Source organism: Pogona vitticeps, chromosome 5 (assembly GCF_051106095.1).
Source record: "Pogona vitticeps strain Pit_001003342236 chromosome 5, PviZW2.1, whole genome shotgun sequence".
Taxonomy (NCBI): domain Eukaryota; kingdom Metazoa; phylum Chordata; class Lepidosauria; order Squamata; family Agamidae; genus Pogona; species Pogona vitticeps.
In genome coordinates, this window is record NC_135787.1 from 182381138 (window position 1) to 182398031 (window position 16894).

Genomic DNA, 16894 nt, shown 5'->3' on the forward strand with positions numbered 1-16894 from the left:
AAGCAATAGCTCTTGTCTACAGAAACCAGTATTAGTTTCGTTTTTACTACTCACCGATGCAAATGGTCGGGGACCATCCACTTGTTTTGGTGTTAAAGAGACAAGCGAGGAGACACTCTAGAACAGGAGCCAGAATTACGAACGGCAGAATGCTTATCAGATTCATGGCTGCTATGGGCAAGAGAAATCCATGCAGGTTCAAATTCGAATTCATTGTCTGCAGGTAATATCCTGAAGATATCTGGCACGGAAAGAAGGGAAGCACTTCGTTTTGATTGTCGATCATAAAAAATTATATCTGTTTGTTACAAGTACAGGATCTCTTAGGCTTCCTGCCCCCCCCCCCACATAACCCATTGTACAGGTGCGTACCTTAATCCAGACCAAAACCAAAGATACAAGGAAATCAGTACAGTATAACTGGACTGAGAGAGAAAGGACAGAAACATGTTTATTCTCATCATTTATACCCCACTTAATTATTCCCCCCCCAAAGCAGTTTGCACAAAGGAACAAAAGACCACAATAGAACACAATCATTTTTGAAAACAAATCCAGGCGAACAATTCTTATTTCACAGACCTGAGAGTTTGTGGAAACTTCCTTTTTGCAAGTGGCTTTATAAAGATACAGGGTTCAATGTTTGTGAATAAAATGGTGGCACTTGTATGTTACCGGATAAAACAATATACGTGTTATTACTTTGTTACGTCTGGAAATCTCTTTTATGCCAAATTAGAGCAATAGATAAATACATAATGCGAGAACTTAAGTGCGGAATTTAATGTGATGAACCCAGCTCAAATAATTTACTTATTTTAAGGCTGCACTCTTACACATCACTGGTTCTTAGTCTTGAGTCTTCTAGAAGCTTTGGACTTTAGCTCCCAGGCAGCTTTCCCACACACTGGCCATGCAGATGAGGACTGCTGGAAGTTGCAGTGGAAAATGTACGTACGTCTCTCTCTCTCTCTCTCTCTCTCTCTCTGTGTGTGTGTGGCAAAGAGAGGGTATGACCAAGAAAGGGGGAAACACACAGAGGAGAGAGAAAAGGATGAGAAGGTCTAGCAGAGAGAAAGAGAGACAGGGAGGGAGGGTGAGGAGGAAGGATGCCTGGCAGGGAGGGAGGGAAAAAGGAAGTGTCTGCCATCACTAGTTTCAGCCATGCACACAGATGGTATTGGGCCTCCAACAGAACCACAACAGAATCCAGCCTTTGACTGAGAAGGGATTCCCTACCTTCTCTCCATTCTACGTACTGTACCATAATGATACCAGGTGTATCTTTTGTTGGAGTTAGAGATAAGTTCTGTTCCTTTCAAGTGATCTAATTTCTCCACAACATACCTATTTTTATCTATTATGTTAATACGCCCATGGATGCTGAACCTCTGCACCTTCAACACACTTAATTGGTCTGCTGCGCCCCACACAGCTGGCAAGTGGAGACTTGGGTTTCATGAAGAAGTGAGGCAGCCACAGACACCGAGATGGCAGGGAGGAAGGTATTAATAATTAAGGCCCATTTGGGATAGTGGCCGTTGATGATTATAATTTGGGGACTTTTAAAGAAGTTTTAATAGGGTATCAGCTAATGGGTACATGGGTTAAAGGTGACTAAAAACTACATTTAACCCAAATGTCCTACATAGACCTATTCTCTGTTAAGTTACGTAATTCTTTTCAAAACTCTCCAAAGCCAGGGGCCATAACCTCATCCAATAGAGGTGAATTCAATAAATTAATTATGCATCGTTGGAAAAAGCACATCGTTTTCTTCGTCCTCAAGTCGGTGCCTACTTGCTTCATTGTGGGACCTCCAATTCTAGCATTATGGGAGCAGGGAAAGCATGGGAAGAAAAAGTTCTTCTCTCCTCAGTTTGCATCCATAATCCAGTCATTCGGTTATGGAGAGACATCAGACCTAAGAGGTGCTCTTTACTTTTTCACCAGGACACTGAGATGTACCGAAACAAAGTGGTAGCTGGTATGGATGGGTGGGGAGGGGAATGACATCATGAACTGGGATATCCTCATGGGTCACATGTTGGGATGACCTGCTTTCAAAGACAGGAACAAAGAAAAGTGCCTTCTACCGAGATGGAGCCGTGCTCCATCTTGCCCAGTATTGCCAACTCTCATTGACACCAATGGCTTTCAGGACTCCAGTCAGGATTCTTTCTTACTTGGAGATCCCTGGTACGCTGTGATGGTCGCCCTTCCAGGTACAAATCAGATCTGACCCTGCTTAGCTTTCATAACCAGCTGAGTTCTGAGTGATATGGTAGCACACATTGACCTTGTAGATACTACAAACCAGCAATGCTAATAGCCCATTTTAAAAGAACAAGGAAAGCCTTTGTACTGCTACTGATAAAAATACTGTATAGAAAGTCAGAGAGCCTTGGTCATCTGTTGCAAATCATCCTGGGATTAAGGAGGAAAGCACAGTTTCATTTCTGCCCACTCATTCTAAAAAACATTTATAGCCCAATTAGTTTCTTCCGATGCTAAACAAAAAATGTTTTAAACCCTCTAGCCTATTCTCATTGGAAGGATGTCCCCCAGCTTTTTTCAACATTTTGCATTTCTCTTTTCCTCTTTTCATTTTCACAGTGTCCTGAAGAGGGCACTGAGATCTATCTTCTTTCAGCTTCAGAATCTAACATGGCACATTATTATGCAGTCGAAATATGCCACCCAAAGATTGAAATCCTGCTGCTTAGTTTAGTAACTTGTTCTTCAGGAGGCCCACTGAATCAGTCAAGCCGTGGTGAATCAACCCCTCCATAAGTCCCATTGAGTCAAATGAGTCTACTTTAGTTGCTACTTACATTGCATAGTAAGTTGCAGCTAGAGTAGGCCCATTTGGCTCACGAAATCCCCACTAACTCAATGGGCCTGCTCTAGTGTGACTTATGATGCTTAACAACAGGCTTTCAGCCAAAGACTTTCAAAAGATAATCCCGTTGGATCATGTTGTAAGACTGCAGGACCATGCACGATTTGGTAAGATTAAATCTGACATACAGTAAAGCTGAAATGTGGGTGGATGTAATTCCCACCACAGGTTACAGAACCATGGAATCAGAATAATTGAGTTGGAAGGGGCATATAAGGACATTAAGTCCAACCCCCTGCTCAATGCAAGGATCCAAATCAAATTCTATCTGACAGATAGCTGTCCTATTTTCTCTTGAATACCTCCACCACTGGAGCACTCACCACCTCCCCAGGTAATTGATCCATTGTTGTACTGCTCTAACAGTTAGAGAGTTTCTCCTGATATTCAGCCAAAATCTGGCTTCTTGTATCTTGAGCCCATCATTATGTGTCTTGCACTCTGGGATAATTGAGAACAGATCCTGCCTCTACTCTACAGTGGACCCTTGACTTACAGATGGCTTGACTTACAGACTTTTTGAGTTACAGACTTCTCTGGCCGCAAAATTTAGGTTTGACTTGCAGACTGAGATTTGACTTACAGACCAGAAAAACACCAAAATGGAACAAAAACGGCCTGTTACGGGATTAATCGGTTTTCAATGCACTGTAGGTCAATGGAGACTTGACTTACAGACTTTTTGACTTGAGAACCGCCTTCCAATACGGATTAAGTTCTCAAGTCAAGACCCCACTGTATATGACTACCTTTCAAGCACTTGGATAGTGCTATCATGTCTCCCCTCAGTCTTCTTGTCTCAAGGCAAAACATGCCCAGTTCTTTCAGTATCTGCCTGCCTGCCTGCCTGCCTACCTACCTGCCTGCCCGCCTATCTACCTAACCACCCACCCACCCAGTTATTAGGGCCAATGACCAGACACAATCAAAAGCACAAGGAAAATGCTTCCTTCCCTTGTATCATAATTTGCCCACTGTGGCATGTACACAAATGCACTTGGAAGCAAAAGAGTCACACACTTACCTGCATGACACATATTCGGTAAATTATCTGGAAGGCAAAGAGGGGAAAGAGACGGACAAGCATTTTTGTGCTTTCCACTTGAGTTTCACTGTACCGGCCACCCTCGTTTTCCTTGGCATGGTCTAGCCAGTTTGTGACATTCCCATGGAAATAGCGACATTTTACACAACACGCCTTCAGTGCATTCACAACCACACCAAAGATGTTTAATGGGCAACTATCTGTGGAAAAGTGAGAAAAGTCAACACTACACAATAGAGCCCTCCTAATTGTGCACATTCTTGTTCTTTCAGTCACATTATTGCACAAGGTGCTGTGTATAAAGCACAGTCCGTTTCCAGGAGAGCTGAAGAGAGCTAGGACTGAAGTATATCGTCTGGAACCTAGATAGCTAGCCAGGGCTGCCATTTAAGGGTAGACCAGTGGAATGGAAAAGTGCTAGCAAGGAGCAAGCAAAAAGGAGCGAAGAGTTTACAAAACTAATTATTTATTTTAATTTTTTAATTTATATATATATGCCGCTTTTCTCATGAAGGAGCAAGGTGGCTTATAGTATTAAAAGAACAAAGATGAAAGCCAAATAATAAATTATTATTACAATCTATTAAACAATTATTAAACAATTTATTAAATAATTACACTTATTATCCAATTATCAAACAAATATCACATTAAAACTAATAATAAGAACAATACTAAAAACACAAGTCAAACATAGAATAAAATGCTCCCATAAAAAATCCCCCTGGTCAATCAATCACTTAACGGAAAGCCTGCCTGTAGAGAATGTGCTTTGCCTGCTTGCGGAAAGACAGCAATGATGGGGCCAGCCTGGCCTCCAGTGGGAGGGAGTTCCAAAGTCTGGGATCAGCGACAGTGAAAGTCCTCTCCCATGTCTCCACCAAACACACCTGTGAAGGTGGTGGGACGGAGAGAAAGGCCTCTCCTGATAATATCAATACCCAGGTAGGCTCATAATGGGAGATACAGTGTTTTAGATATTTTGGATCCGAGCCATTCAGGGCTTTAGGTTAAAGTTAGCACTTTGAAATGTGCCTGGAAATGGATTGGCAGCCAGTGGAGCTGCTGTAAGAGGGGAGTCATGTGTTCACGGCAACCAGCCCTGGTTAACCACATTGACTACGGCATTTTGGACCTGCTGGAGTTTCTAAACATCTTCCAAAGGCAGAACCATGTAGAGCATGTTACTATAATCCAGCTGAGATGTAACTAAAATATGTGTCACCATGGCCAGATCAAACCTCTCAAGGAATGGATGCAGGTGGCACACAAGTGTTAACTGTGCAAAAGCACTCCCAGCCACTGCTGAAACTTGGGCATCCCTGTGCAGAGATGAATCGAGGAGCTCCCCCAAGCTGTGACCCTGTGTTTTCAGAGGGAGCGTAACCCTATCCAGCACAGGCTGCATCCCGGTTCCTTGATTGGCCTTTTGAGTGACCAGGAGCACCTCGGTCTTGTCTGGATTAAGCTTCAGTTTATTCACGCTCATCCAGTCCATGACTGAGCCCAGACACTGATTTAGATCTGGAACTTGGATTGAGATAGAAAAGAGAGATAGAGTTGAATGCCATCCACAAGCTGGTGACACTGGACCAAAAACTCTGGAAAACCTCTCCAAGCAGTTTCATGTAGATGTTAAATAGCATAGGGGACAAAACAGAACCCTGAGGGACACCACAGGCCAATGGCCAGGGTGTTGAACAGGAGTCCCCCCTGCACCACCCTCTGACTTCAACCCCTCCCCACAGGAAAGGACTGGAGCCACTGTAAAGCAGTCCCATCCCAGACAGACAGCCTAGAAGAATACTATGGTTTAAAAGGACTGAGAAGTGATACTACCCTGCCTGAGGGGATGGTGCAGCTGTTTACTTATTTATTAAAGGTATGCACCATCCAACTGGCAAAGGCCCTCAGAGAAGTTTGCAAGCATGAAAACACAAAGTCCCAATTTTTTTTTTTAAAAAAAACTAAGCCAGGCACCTCAGCACTAAAATGTTAAACTATTTGCCAGCAATGGGCAAAAGATAAAATTAAAATAAGATGAAGAACTAAACTAAAAAGCCTAACCTGGACCCAAGGCTGGTGGTCAACTACCGACCAGTGGCGAACCTCCCTTATTTGGGCAAGGTGTTGGAGCGGGTTGTGGCCGGGCAACTCCAGGCGCTGCTGGATGAAACGGATTTTCTGGATCCATTTCAGTCAGGTTTCAGGCCGGGTTTTGGTACAGAGACAGCCTTGGTCGCCCTGTATGATGACCTTTGCCGGGAGAGAGACAGGGGGAGTGTGACCCTGTTGATACTCCTGGACCTCTCAGCGGCTTTCGACACCATCGACCATGGTGTCCTTCTGGATAGGCTGGCTGGGTTAGGAGTTGGGGGCACTGTTTTACGGTGGTTCCGCTCCTTCCTAGCTGACCGTATCCAGAGGGTGGTGCTGGGGGACAGTTGCTCTGCCCCATGGCATTTATGTCATGGGGTTCCTCAGGGCTCGATACTGTCCCCCATGCTGTTTAACATCTACATGAAACCGCTGGGAGAGGTCATCAGGAGGTTTGGGCTGAGGAGTCAGCAATATGCTGACGACACTCAGCTCTACCTCTCGTTTTCCACCAATCCAGGTGAGGCGGTTTCTGTGCTGAACTCGTGTCTGGACCTGATAATGGACTGGATGAGGGTTAATAAATTGAAACTCAATCCAGACAAGACGGAAGTGCTGTTAGTGGGTGCTTCGCCGGACAGGTTGGAGGGCCACTTCCCTGTCCTGAATGGGGTTACACTCCCCCTAAGGGACAGGGTCCGCAGCCTGGGGGTGCTCCTGGACCCCAGTCTAACTTTGGAAGCTCAGGTGGACTCGGTGGCCAGGGGTGCCTTCCTTCAGCTGCGGAAATTATACCAGCTACGGCCCTACCTGGACGAGCGGAGTCTCATGACAGTTACACATGCACTGGTAACATCTCGTATTGATTATTGCAATGCGCTCTACGTGGGGCTGCCTTTGAAGACGGTCCGGCGACTGCAACTGGTTCAGAATCGAGCTGCGCGGCTGGTGAGTGGTGGGGCCGCCAGAGAGCACATCAAGCCGATTCTGTATAATTTACACTGGTTACCAGTTGCTGTCCGGGCCCAATTCAAAGTGCTTGTTTTGACATATAAAGCCCTAAACGGCTTGGGCCCTGGATACTTGAAGGACCGCCTCCTTCCATATGAGCCTACCCGGCTGTTAAGATCTAGCCAGGGGGCCCTTTTGAAAGAGCCATCCCTCAAGGAGGTAAGAGGGATGGCTTGTAGACAAAGGGCCTTCTCGGCAGCTGCCCCCAGACTATGGAACGCCCTCCCAACTGAAATTCGCCTGGCGCCGACACTGATGATATTTCGGCGCCAGGTCAAAACCTTCCTGTTCCAGAAGGCTTTTAATTGAAATAACATTAACTGTGGGTCTTAATGATGGCAATTTTAATTGTATTTTAATTGTATTTTAATTGTATTTTAATCATTTTATTTTATTCCATTGAATTTTAATTGTTGTAAGCCGCCCAGAGACCTTTGGGTAGAGTGGGCGGCATATAAATTAAATAAATAAATAAATAATAAATAAATAAAATGCCTCTGTGAAGATTTTTAAAAAATAGCATAGGGTCTAAATACAGTATATTTAATGGAAGAGGGCATACCTCAGATGGAGAGCAGTAGTATAGAAGACCAAACTATACATGACAGACAGTCTGTCATCAGAAACCAACATCCACCAGTGTCCCAAAGCCACGATTCCTGCAGAACGTTGTGACTGAGCAATTGCATTTGCAAACGAAGCCAGTCCTTACTTCCCAATGACCAATCACAAAAGGCAAGCTATTTTGCAAAATCTGAGAGTGTGAAAAGCTCCTCCCATAATGATCAGATGTTTTCAAGAATCAGGATATTTTCTCTTCTAACACTGAGCTATCAGTTTGACTACAAGCAGGACTACAGTAGGACCATAGTATCTGTGGGGGAATCAGTGGTTTGGGCATCTGGCTATGGAGCCAGAGCTTGGGGGCTCGATTCCCCATTCTGTGTTCTTGATAGAGGCTGGACTCAATGACCCATAGGGTTCCTTCCAGCTCTGTAGTTCTAAAATGATGGTGTAGATGATAATTCAGAGGTGGTGCTCTTGCTCTCAACATGCCAGTGGTGGCTTGTGCTCCTTGTAGATGGTGGAGCAGAAGGCACAGCAGAGAGAGACAGCCAGAGCAGGGGCAAAACTGGGTGTTTATATACACATAACACAGAGGCAGGCAAGTAAGTACTCAGGTATATAAGTAGCAACAGGAGAATATTGATGATGGGACAACCCTATGGTTCTGGTGAGAAGGCAGGGCAGAGAGAGTTGGCTGAGGGTAGTCCTGAAACTTGAGTTGATGCCCTCATGGACCAGCTTTCACTGGTCAAGCAGAGACACATTGATAGGACATGGTGAAACATGTCAGCCTCTATGCTCTGGGCATGGATCCTGAAGAACTGTGTACCTTACACAACACTAAAGCAGATGAAGCCATGAAAAAAAATTCCCACATTTCTGGCTGTAGGCTTTGGAATTATTTTCAGAGTACCTTTCTAGACCCAACCCTTTTCCATTTTTCTTTGAGCGTATGTTACATTCCCAAGAGCTTAGCATTCCACTCCAATCCTGCAGCCCTTTTCGAGTGCAAGAGGTCCACTAAAGATATCCGAGAGAGAACTCTTGGTCCAACCTGAGAAGATCCACAGAATCAATGAGATTTACAATAAGGGTTGATTTGCCCTCCAGCAATCGATTCGGTGGATATCCTCTAGCTGAGATTAACAGCTGGGTTTAAGTCATGGGACGTGGTGGCGCTGCGGGCTAAACCGCAGAAGCCTGTGCTGCAGGGTCAGAAGACCAAGCAGTCGTAAGATCGAATCCACGTGACGGAGTGAGCTCCCATCGCTTGTCCCAGCTCCCACCAACCTAGCGGTTCGAAAGCATGCAAAAGCAAGTAGATAAATAGGGACCACCTCGGTGGGAAGGTAACAGCATTCCGTGTCTAAGTCGCACTGGCCATGTGACCACGGAAGATTGTCTTCGGACAAAACGCTGGCTCTATGGCTTGGAAACGGGGATGAGCACCGCCCCCTAGAGTCGAACACGACTGGACAAAAATTATCAAGGGGAACCTTTACCTTTACCTTTACCTTTAAGTCATGGAGGTCCTACACCCACAACAACTTCCTTGTTCACTTCCATGAAACAGACAACTCCAGGCAGACAAAATACCTCAACTGAACTGAACAGGATATGCCATTTGTACTGGAACACATTGCATAATTGCATGGAACTTAAGAGGAGAGCATATACAAGATATATGTAGCCATATGTGCACTTTTCTGAGCATATTCTTGATGGAATGTGGTGACAAAACTACAGAAACTAATTAGAATACTTTTCATAAGGCCTCTTACGCTACTACCTTTTCTCCTTAAAAATCTTGGCTCCACCGTTCTTCTCCTCTGACCTTGAGCTAATCTATGCTACTTAATTACAGTTCTTTAAAAGTCTACATGGCTCTCTAGATGATTTCTTTCCCTCTTCCAATCTTTGGTCAACTGCCAATTGTCAAAATTATAACGGGATGAAGAAATGCAAATGAAAATGCCTGCTTGACATATGCATGGCCCGCATTAGGGTCGGCAAAGGCGGGGAAGCTACCTTAAAATAAAAATGCAATCATTTCTTTAAGGTCACCTACGGACTTGAATTATTGACTTGGATGAAAATTCTAGAGGACTCATCTACTGGAAGCAGCCAAAACAAGGTGATCACCTGAGCTATTAAGAAGAACGTGGTGGGGGTTGGGACAGCCCCGATGGAATGATATGCTAGACAGATTCCAAATTGAAAACTGTTAAGGAAACGAAGTCCTAGAGAACTGAAATACTTGTGAGTACCAAATCTTCGCTGAAGATCAGCGAAGCCACACGAAGTTAATATGGTATTTAAACACTGGGACTTTGGCCCCTTCACTCGCATAAATCCACAGTGTGGCCATTCTCTAATACAATATAACATAATTAATTTATGAAGTGCTTAAGTTGCTTAGGCAATGTGCAATGATAAAATGTGGCGGCTATGCATCATTTGCAAAATGGGTTCAGCAGTCCTGTAATTCACAGGCTCATTGGGGGCTCCATACGCAACAAACATTGCAAAGGCTGTATATATCCCTCACTGAAATGTTAGATAGAGGCAATAAAGAGACGTGAAACCATCATAAAATGCAACAGGTCAGTGTGGAATGATGGCATTGAACTGAGCTGAATAGTCAAGCAAAGTGTGTGAGCCACAGGGAGCAGGAAAAGTTCCATTAAGACTAGAGAATTTGAAAACACACGTTCATTCCAACCATGTGTAAACCAGAAAATTTACTGTAGATGTGCTTATGGTTGGGATGACATTGGCCAGATTTTTAAAAAAATGGAATAAAAGTGTGATTCTATTGTTCTGGCTAACAAAGAAATATGTGGACCAGTTTGTAATTCTCTATTCTTGAATATTTAAGCAGTCCAAAGGTATATGTCAGTCATTAGATGACCATATACATCTAGTCAAGACAGCAACACATTAGCTGAAATCCTGTTGCACAACTTTACACCATGTAAGGCTGATGCCACAATTGGCTATTTTGGGGGGAGGAATTAAAACCTTTTTATTCCCTTCTCCCCCAAAATCATGAGACTCTCTTGGGATCTCTGGGGAAACCTTTGGGGGCTATGGGATGGGGGCAGTTTTTAATGTCATCACCATTAGATCATCAACTTTACATGGCATAAAGATGAGCGATAGGATCTCAGCCATTGCCACATAATCTAAGATATAGGAGTAGCTAACTATAGCCACTGGGTGATCTATTAATCATTGGAGGATATTGTCAATGGCTGTTAAACATGATCAAGGATGCAACACATATTTGCTAAATCCTTTCTGCTCACTTATTTAGGCTATCCGAGGAAACATTTTGGCAAAGGATTTTCAAGTCCTTGCCTCTAGGGAACAGCAATACAAAGAGTGCTGTTTTTTGCACAGAGCTTACATAAATATTATGTCTTTTTCTTCAAAAATGATAGCATGTACACATACACACAGCAAACATACAATGACTGGCTAATTGTTTAAAAGATGTAAACAATCATCTAATGCTCCCAATCCTCAACAATCAATGTAACAAAACAGTGTCAACTGTCATTTAATGCAATTTGCACTAAAATAATTGCTCAAATTGTTAAAAAAAACCCCCACACATTCTGATTCTCTTCTCTTGTCAACACTGTGTTCATCTCACTGGAAAGATTTAAAAGATTACATGTTGAGAACAAGACAAATGGGGATTTATGTCCCACATTGCCACAGTGCAAAAAAGTGACGTTTCTAAACTCTGGCCATAAGGATGATAGGTCTATCATCCGAACATGATTGCTGAGAGGGAATGGTAGAGGAGAACTGTAACCTTTAGGCACTGATTTAGGGCTTCAGAGAGATATTATTGGGCTACTCTAGGAGGCAAGATGGTGCACCGGGTGGACCTTTTGTAGCCGGAATCTTCTGATGTTCTTATGCCAGGCTCTGAAGAAGAGGAGAACTAATTCAGCAAGACCTTGGGCTTGTGTTCCTCTTCATGTTCCATAGAGGAACAATCCATGGCCTGCAGGTACCCTTCAGCTAAGCAACTGGGAGCCCCTCAGCGGCTCCTCAATACCCACTGACCTCTTCCTTATCCGGCCACTGCCCAGTCACTGTCCTAAGCCATTCCTTATAGCTGTTGTCCCACCCCAATGATAGGCTGACACTGAGAACTACCACATTGCAGAGCTTGGATCGAGTATGTTACTATAAAGTTAAAATCACTACTTTCGCATTAAACAGGAAAGCAGACAAACGGATGCCACTGAACTTTCAGGAACAACATCTGAAAGCAATATTTCATCTTTATTTGCAAAACATACTTTTTAGAGGATTAGATGCCTGTCTTCTTTTTTTTTCTAGTGCAGAAGTCATGATTTTGACATTCATGCTTAGGTGTTATTTCCAAATTTTGCCATGGCTTCTTCTTTTGGAGCACCGCTAAAGCTATTGGATATCCTGCTGGTTCAGGACTGAGAGAATCCCTGTGGTCAAACTAGACTACCCCACTTTGCATGATGTAAAAACCTGAAGCGAAACATCCTTAAATGCATTTGTTGTACACAAACTTTTGTCACATCTCATAACTGCAAGTTTAGCTCGCGTTGATTTGTGATTGGTCACTGAAAGGTGAACATGGGCTTAATTTCCATTCTCCAGACACATAGGAGTCAAAGAATCATGTAGCTGCTCTCAGCGTCTAAAAACAAAGCTGGTGGTAAGTATAGTTAGACCCATATATTGTCCCATCTACTCTTCATATGTTAAAAATATGGGTATTGGATATGCTGGCATATCTAAGGATTTTGGATGCTAGCATGTACAAATTAAGTAGATTTTGATTTTTTTTTTTTAATGCTAGCATCCTCTCTCCTACTTGGATTACAAAACCATGCACCTTGATTCCCCACGTAGTTTAAATGCTTACCTTTTGGATGCTGGTGAATCATTTCACTCCGTGTCACGTAAATTGTGATTAGCGCCATCAGGACAGACACAGAAGGAATAAGAAAGCCAAGGTGTTGGGCCACTGACTGCTGGATGTACGAAATGCTGAGAAAAACCATGGCCGAACTTAAGTTTAGCAGCCAATAAAACCTAGGAGGGAAATTTTTTTTTTTGGACAAAAGTTAGTTTAGGGAAGGATCTCACGAACACCAATTATTCATTAGAAGGAGCTTGTTTCTTTTCAAATGGAATTTGTCAGGCAGCTTTGGCCATCACAGTCCTGGGCAGATAGCCAGACACATTTTCACTTCTGAATTTGGCTAGCGGTGCTTCTGTTTCAGACCCTGTAGGGAGGGGGCATGTAGGAACCGCGCACCGTCTGTATACATATTGGGAGCCGGGGATCGACATGGATATTTAAGATAGACCTAATTAGCCTGATAGAAGTGTGCTTTCTTTTCCCCCCCCCTCTCTCCCTCTCTCCATTTCTCCCTCCCCAACCCTCAGGGCTATTCCCCCCCCCCGCTCTTCGGTGCCAGGGTGTAGCTGATCAGCATGCAGAAAACTATTGTGTGAACACCAAAGCGGGAAAGTGCCACATGCTTGCTCCCCAGAATTTGGAGATCCATCCTTCCTCCTTGCTCCTCTTCTCACGCCATGTTGCCTGAGAGACTGAGCATTTTTCTTTGCAGAGAGCAAAGTAATGTGGAAAAGCCGAAAGGAGAAAACCAGCTGCTACAGCAACCAGGTGGAAATGAAGGCCAGAAGGCTTTAGCATTCAAAACCACCACTGGGTCAGTTTTCCTGGAAAGCCTGTCCTCCACTAATATATGGAAGATATTTATCCTGAAGAAGAATTTGAAGTCCTTCATACCTTTCCTCCAATAAGCCAGAAATAAGAACAAACATCATGATGACTAGTTACCAAGGATCCTTGTTTTAAGCAAGCCAATCTACAGAGCTTCCTGTGTGCTAATGAAAGTTTTCCTTTACAAGATTCTCACTAGCCTGTCATTCAGGATACTGTAAATAGGTAAGGTAGCAAGCCAGCTCCACTCCCATCCACTCATTGTGCCAATTTACACCCCCTTCCCCGCCTGAGCCCCCTTATCAGGAGAAAGGTGACCTATAAATAAGACAAATGAACAAATAAATAAGATAAACCCTAATTGGCTTCCAGTCTTTGAGTCCTGATGACAAAAGAAAGCCAAATTACTCATATAACTGGTACCTTAGAAAGTTCATTGTATAGATCAGTGGGTCTCCAGGTGTTCTTGGACTACAACTCCCAGAAATCCTGGCCAGCACACCTAGTGGGAAAGGCTTCTGGGAGTTTCAGTCCAAGAATATCTGGGAACCCAGCCGCCTAGAGTGGTCATATTGACCAGATAGGCGGGATATAAAATAAATAAATGAATGAATGAATGAATGAATGAATGAATGAATGAATGAATGAATGAATGAATGAATGAATAAATAAATAAATAAAATAAACCCAGAGTCCAGAACTTCTGGTATAGATACAATACAGCAAAAGGAAATGCGCAGGCACCCTCTCCCATTGAGGACAGCCCCTTTTGCTCGAAGGGAAGTCCTGGGAAGTCATGAAGTCACAGGGTTGTCAGGAACAACCTGGTGGTGCATAACAATAGGACCACACTTATTTATGCATTTTACTTGATTTCCAGGTTTATTTTTCTCAGTCAGATTCATAGTCATGATTCTGAAGTGCTTCTTAAAAAATGTTAATTTAAGATTGAGAGCACCAAAGGACGTCAAAGGCCAGGACAGAAACTTTACATATAAAAGGGTTAAAGAGTCCAAAAACCCAACTCCCCTCTAAACTCTGAAGAAAACCATCTTTCCGCTTGTTAGAGCAGAGAATGACGCCATCAGTACATCTGTGTCATGTGCGAAGCAGAATACAAGACGCCAGCCAAAGGAAAGAACCATGACAGGTTGGGTTTCAGTAAATGTAGTATTGCTGGGAACCACCCCCTGGCAGCCGACAAGTGTGGTAGCAGAAAACCATCCGAGTGCCAGGAAATCAAGACTTCCCTCCACTAAAGTCATTCTCAGAAGGCCAGAGAATTTCAGTCTTGTATTTTACTTAGGCTCCCCTTGAAAAATACTACTGGAATAATTTGTATCACAAGAAACGATTGCACGAGCCAATGATACTTGGCTTTAAAGGATGATGCTGCAAGCCAGGAAGAACAAGAAGATTTGGGGGGGGGGACACCACACACAGTCTGGCGTTGGCTCCAGAAACTGAGAGGAGTTTAATCTTGCTTTTCACTTAATGGAGAACCTTTGCTTTTAAGATGTTGCTACCTTTTTAAAAGAAGCTGAATAAAAAAAGAAGTGTGGCAAAGAGGGACAAGGCAGATTTTGGAGCACATGTATTCGATGTTGCCGTAACTGTGGAAGCCTCTTTTAGCCTCCTGATAGATAAACCTGAATATCCTATAATTTCTCCGGACTGCGGTCTCACACATGCCCAGTATGTAAACAACTAAGGTTGAAGAGAGAATAAAATTCTCTTCTAAATGTGTGGAATCCCTACACAACAATGGGGTGTGTGTTAGCCCTACAGCTCTCTTTCATTGGAAGTGGTGTAACAGAGCCAGGATTCACACCATTGAAGGACTTTCTGAACTGAGGCACCACCACCATCTACCACCACCATTCAGGATTCCCTCTTCTCTCTGAGCATATCAGCACTCCTCAGAGTAGGGGGAGGAGAGGCACTGATTTTTGTTAAGAGAAAGATTTTGTGGTCAGAAAAAAATGAACAGATGAATGTGGTGCCTGTTCACAAGAAAGAGAAAGTTTATGTATTGTATATACCTTTCCCAGCATGATTTGTCTTTTCCACAGAATCCCGATTTCTCATGATGTGCCCGAAGTACGACAGCCTCAGCCTCAATATTTTTGCTTCTGGAAATAGTTCAAAGTTGATTTGGTTTTCGACCCACTTCTTTGTCTTTCTGGCAGTCCAGGGTTATCTGCAAAGCTCTTCTCCAGCACCACATTTCAAATGAAACCATTTTTTTTCCCTGTCAGCTGTTTTTACTGTCCAGATTTCACACCCTTTCAAGGTAACAGGAAATATAAGAATGTGGTTGATTTTGGTCTTGGTCTTCAGTGACACCACTTTACACCTGATGGTTTTTTCTAATTCCTTCATTGCTGCCCTTACAGTCTTCTTCTGATTTCTAGACTGCAGTCTCCATTATTGATGACTGAACCAAGGTATACAAAATCTCTAGCTATTTCAAATTCTTGACTGTCAATGCTAAAGTTGCGTAGTTCTTCTATAGTCATGATTTTTGTCTTCTTAATGTTCAACTGCAGTCCTGCTCTGGCATGTTCTTCTTCCAGTTTCACGAAAAGTACAGGTCACTGTTGCTTTCAGCAGGTATGATGGTGTCCTTTGCATATTTCAAACTATCTGTTCAATCTGTATGCAGAACATATTATATGGAAAGCCAGACTAGATTCAGATGAGGGAGGAGTGAAAATTGGTGGCAGAAAGGTCAATAATTTAAGACATGTAAAGGTAAAGGTTCCCTTTGACATTTAGTCCAATCATGTCCAACTCTAGGGGGTGGTGCTCATCCCCGTCTCCAAGCCATAGAGACAGCATTTTGTCCATAGATGGTTTCCGTAGTCATGTGGCCAGTGTGACCAGACATAGAACACCGTTACCTTTCCACCAAGGTGGTACCTATTTATCGACTCATGTTTACATGCTCTCGAACTGCTAGGTTGGTAGGAGGTGAGGCAAGCGACGGGAGCTCACGCCGTCGTGTGGATTTGATCTTACGACGGCTGGTCTTCTGACCTTGCAGCACAGAGGCTTCTGCGGTTTAACCCTCAGCACCACCACATCCCTTTAAGACATGTAGTTGCTGCTCTTTTTCCCAATACTGACCAGTAAATTGACTTCTGGAATTTCCTTCCCCACTAAGCTTTGTCACCCTGGGTGATGCTCCAGTTGCTCTGCCCCACTTATGAGCCTCTTAAGATACTACAAGAAACATCAGCCTGTTGCTGACTACAATGCTCTGTGTGTCCCTATCATTTAATTAAAAAATAAAATCATGATCTGTTTTTTGTCATGTCATGGAAGTAGAGATGCACAAAGGTGAGAACATCGGAAGAATACTCCTGAAGGATTACACACAAGAAGTCCAGCGGGATGCTAGCTTAAAAAACCCCGATTCAACTGCAGCAAAGAATTTTCTTCCTGTAGCAACATTTCAAATGGTTAATCGTTAATCTCAAGATAACGACATCAGGGTCAAAGCTTGAAGTTTGCAACA

The 16894-nt window shown here is 43.4% G+C and overlaps 1 protein-coding gene across 5 annotated transcripts in view; it reads right to left on the reverse strand.

Moving 5' to 3' along the window:
• SLC15A5 (solute carrier family 15 member 5) overlaps nucleotides 1-16894 on the reverse strand; it is a 61342-nt gene that overhangs the window by 19202 nt on the left and 25246 nt on the right. For all 5 annotated transcript variants that reach the window (XM_020808552.3, XM_072999765.2, XM_072999767.2 and 2 more), the window contains 3 exons: nucleotides 12547-12716; nucleotides 3927-4147; nucleotides 55-241 (listed from right to left, as the gene is read on the reverse strand). In XM_020808552.3, the coding sequence (XP_020664211.3) occupies nucleotides 55-241; nucleotides 3927-4147; nucleotides 12547-12716 (578 nt within the window). The remainder of the gene's footprint in view (nucleotides 1-54; nucleotides 242-3926; nucleotides 4148-12546; nucleotides 12717-16894) is intronic.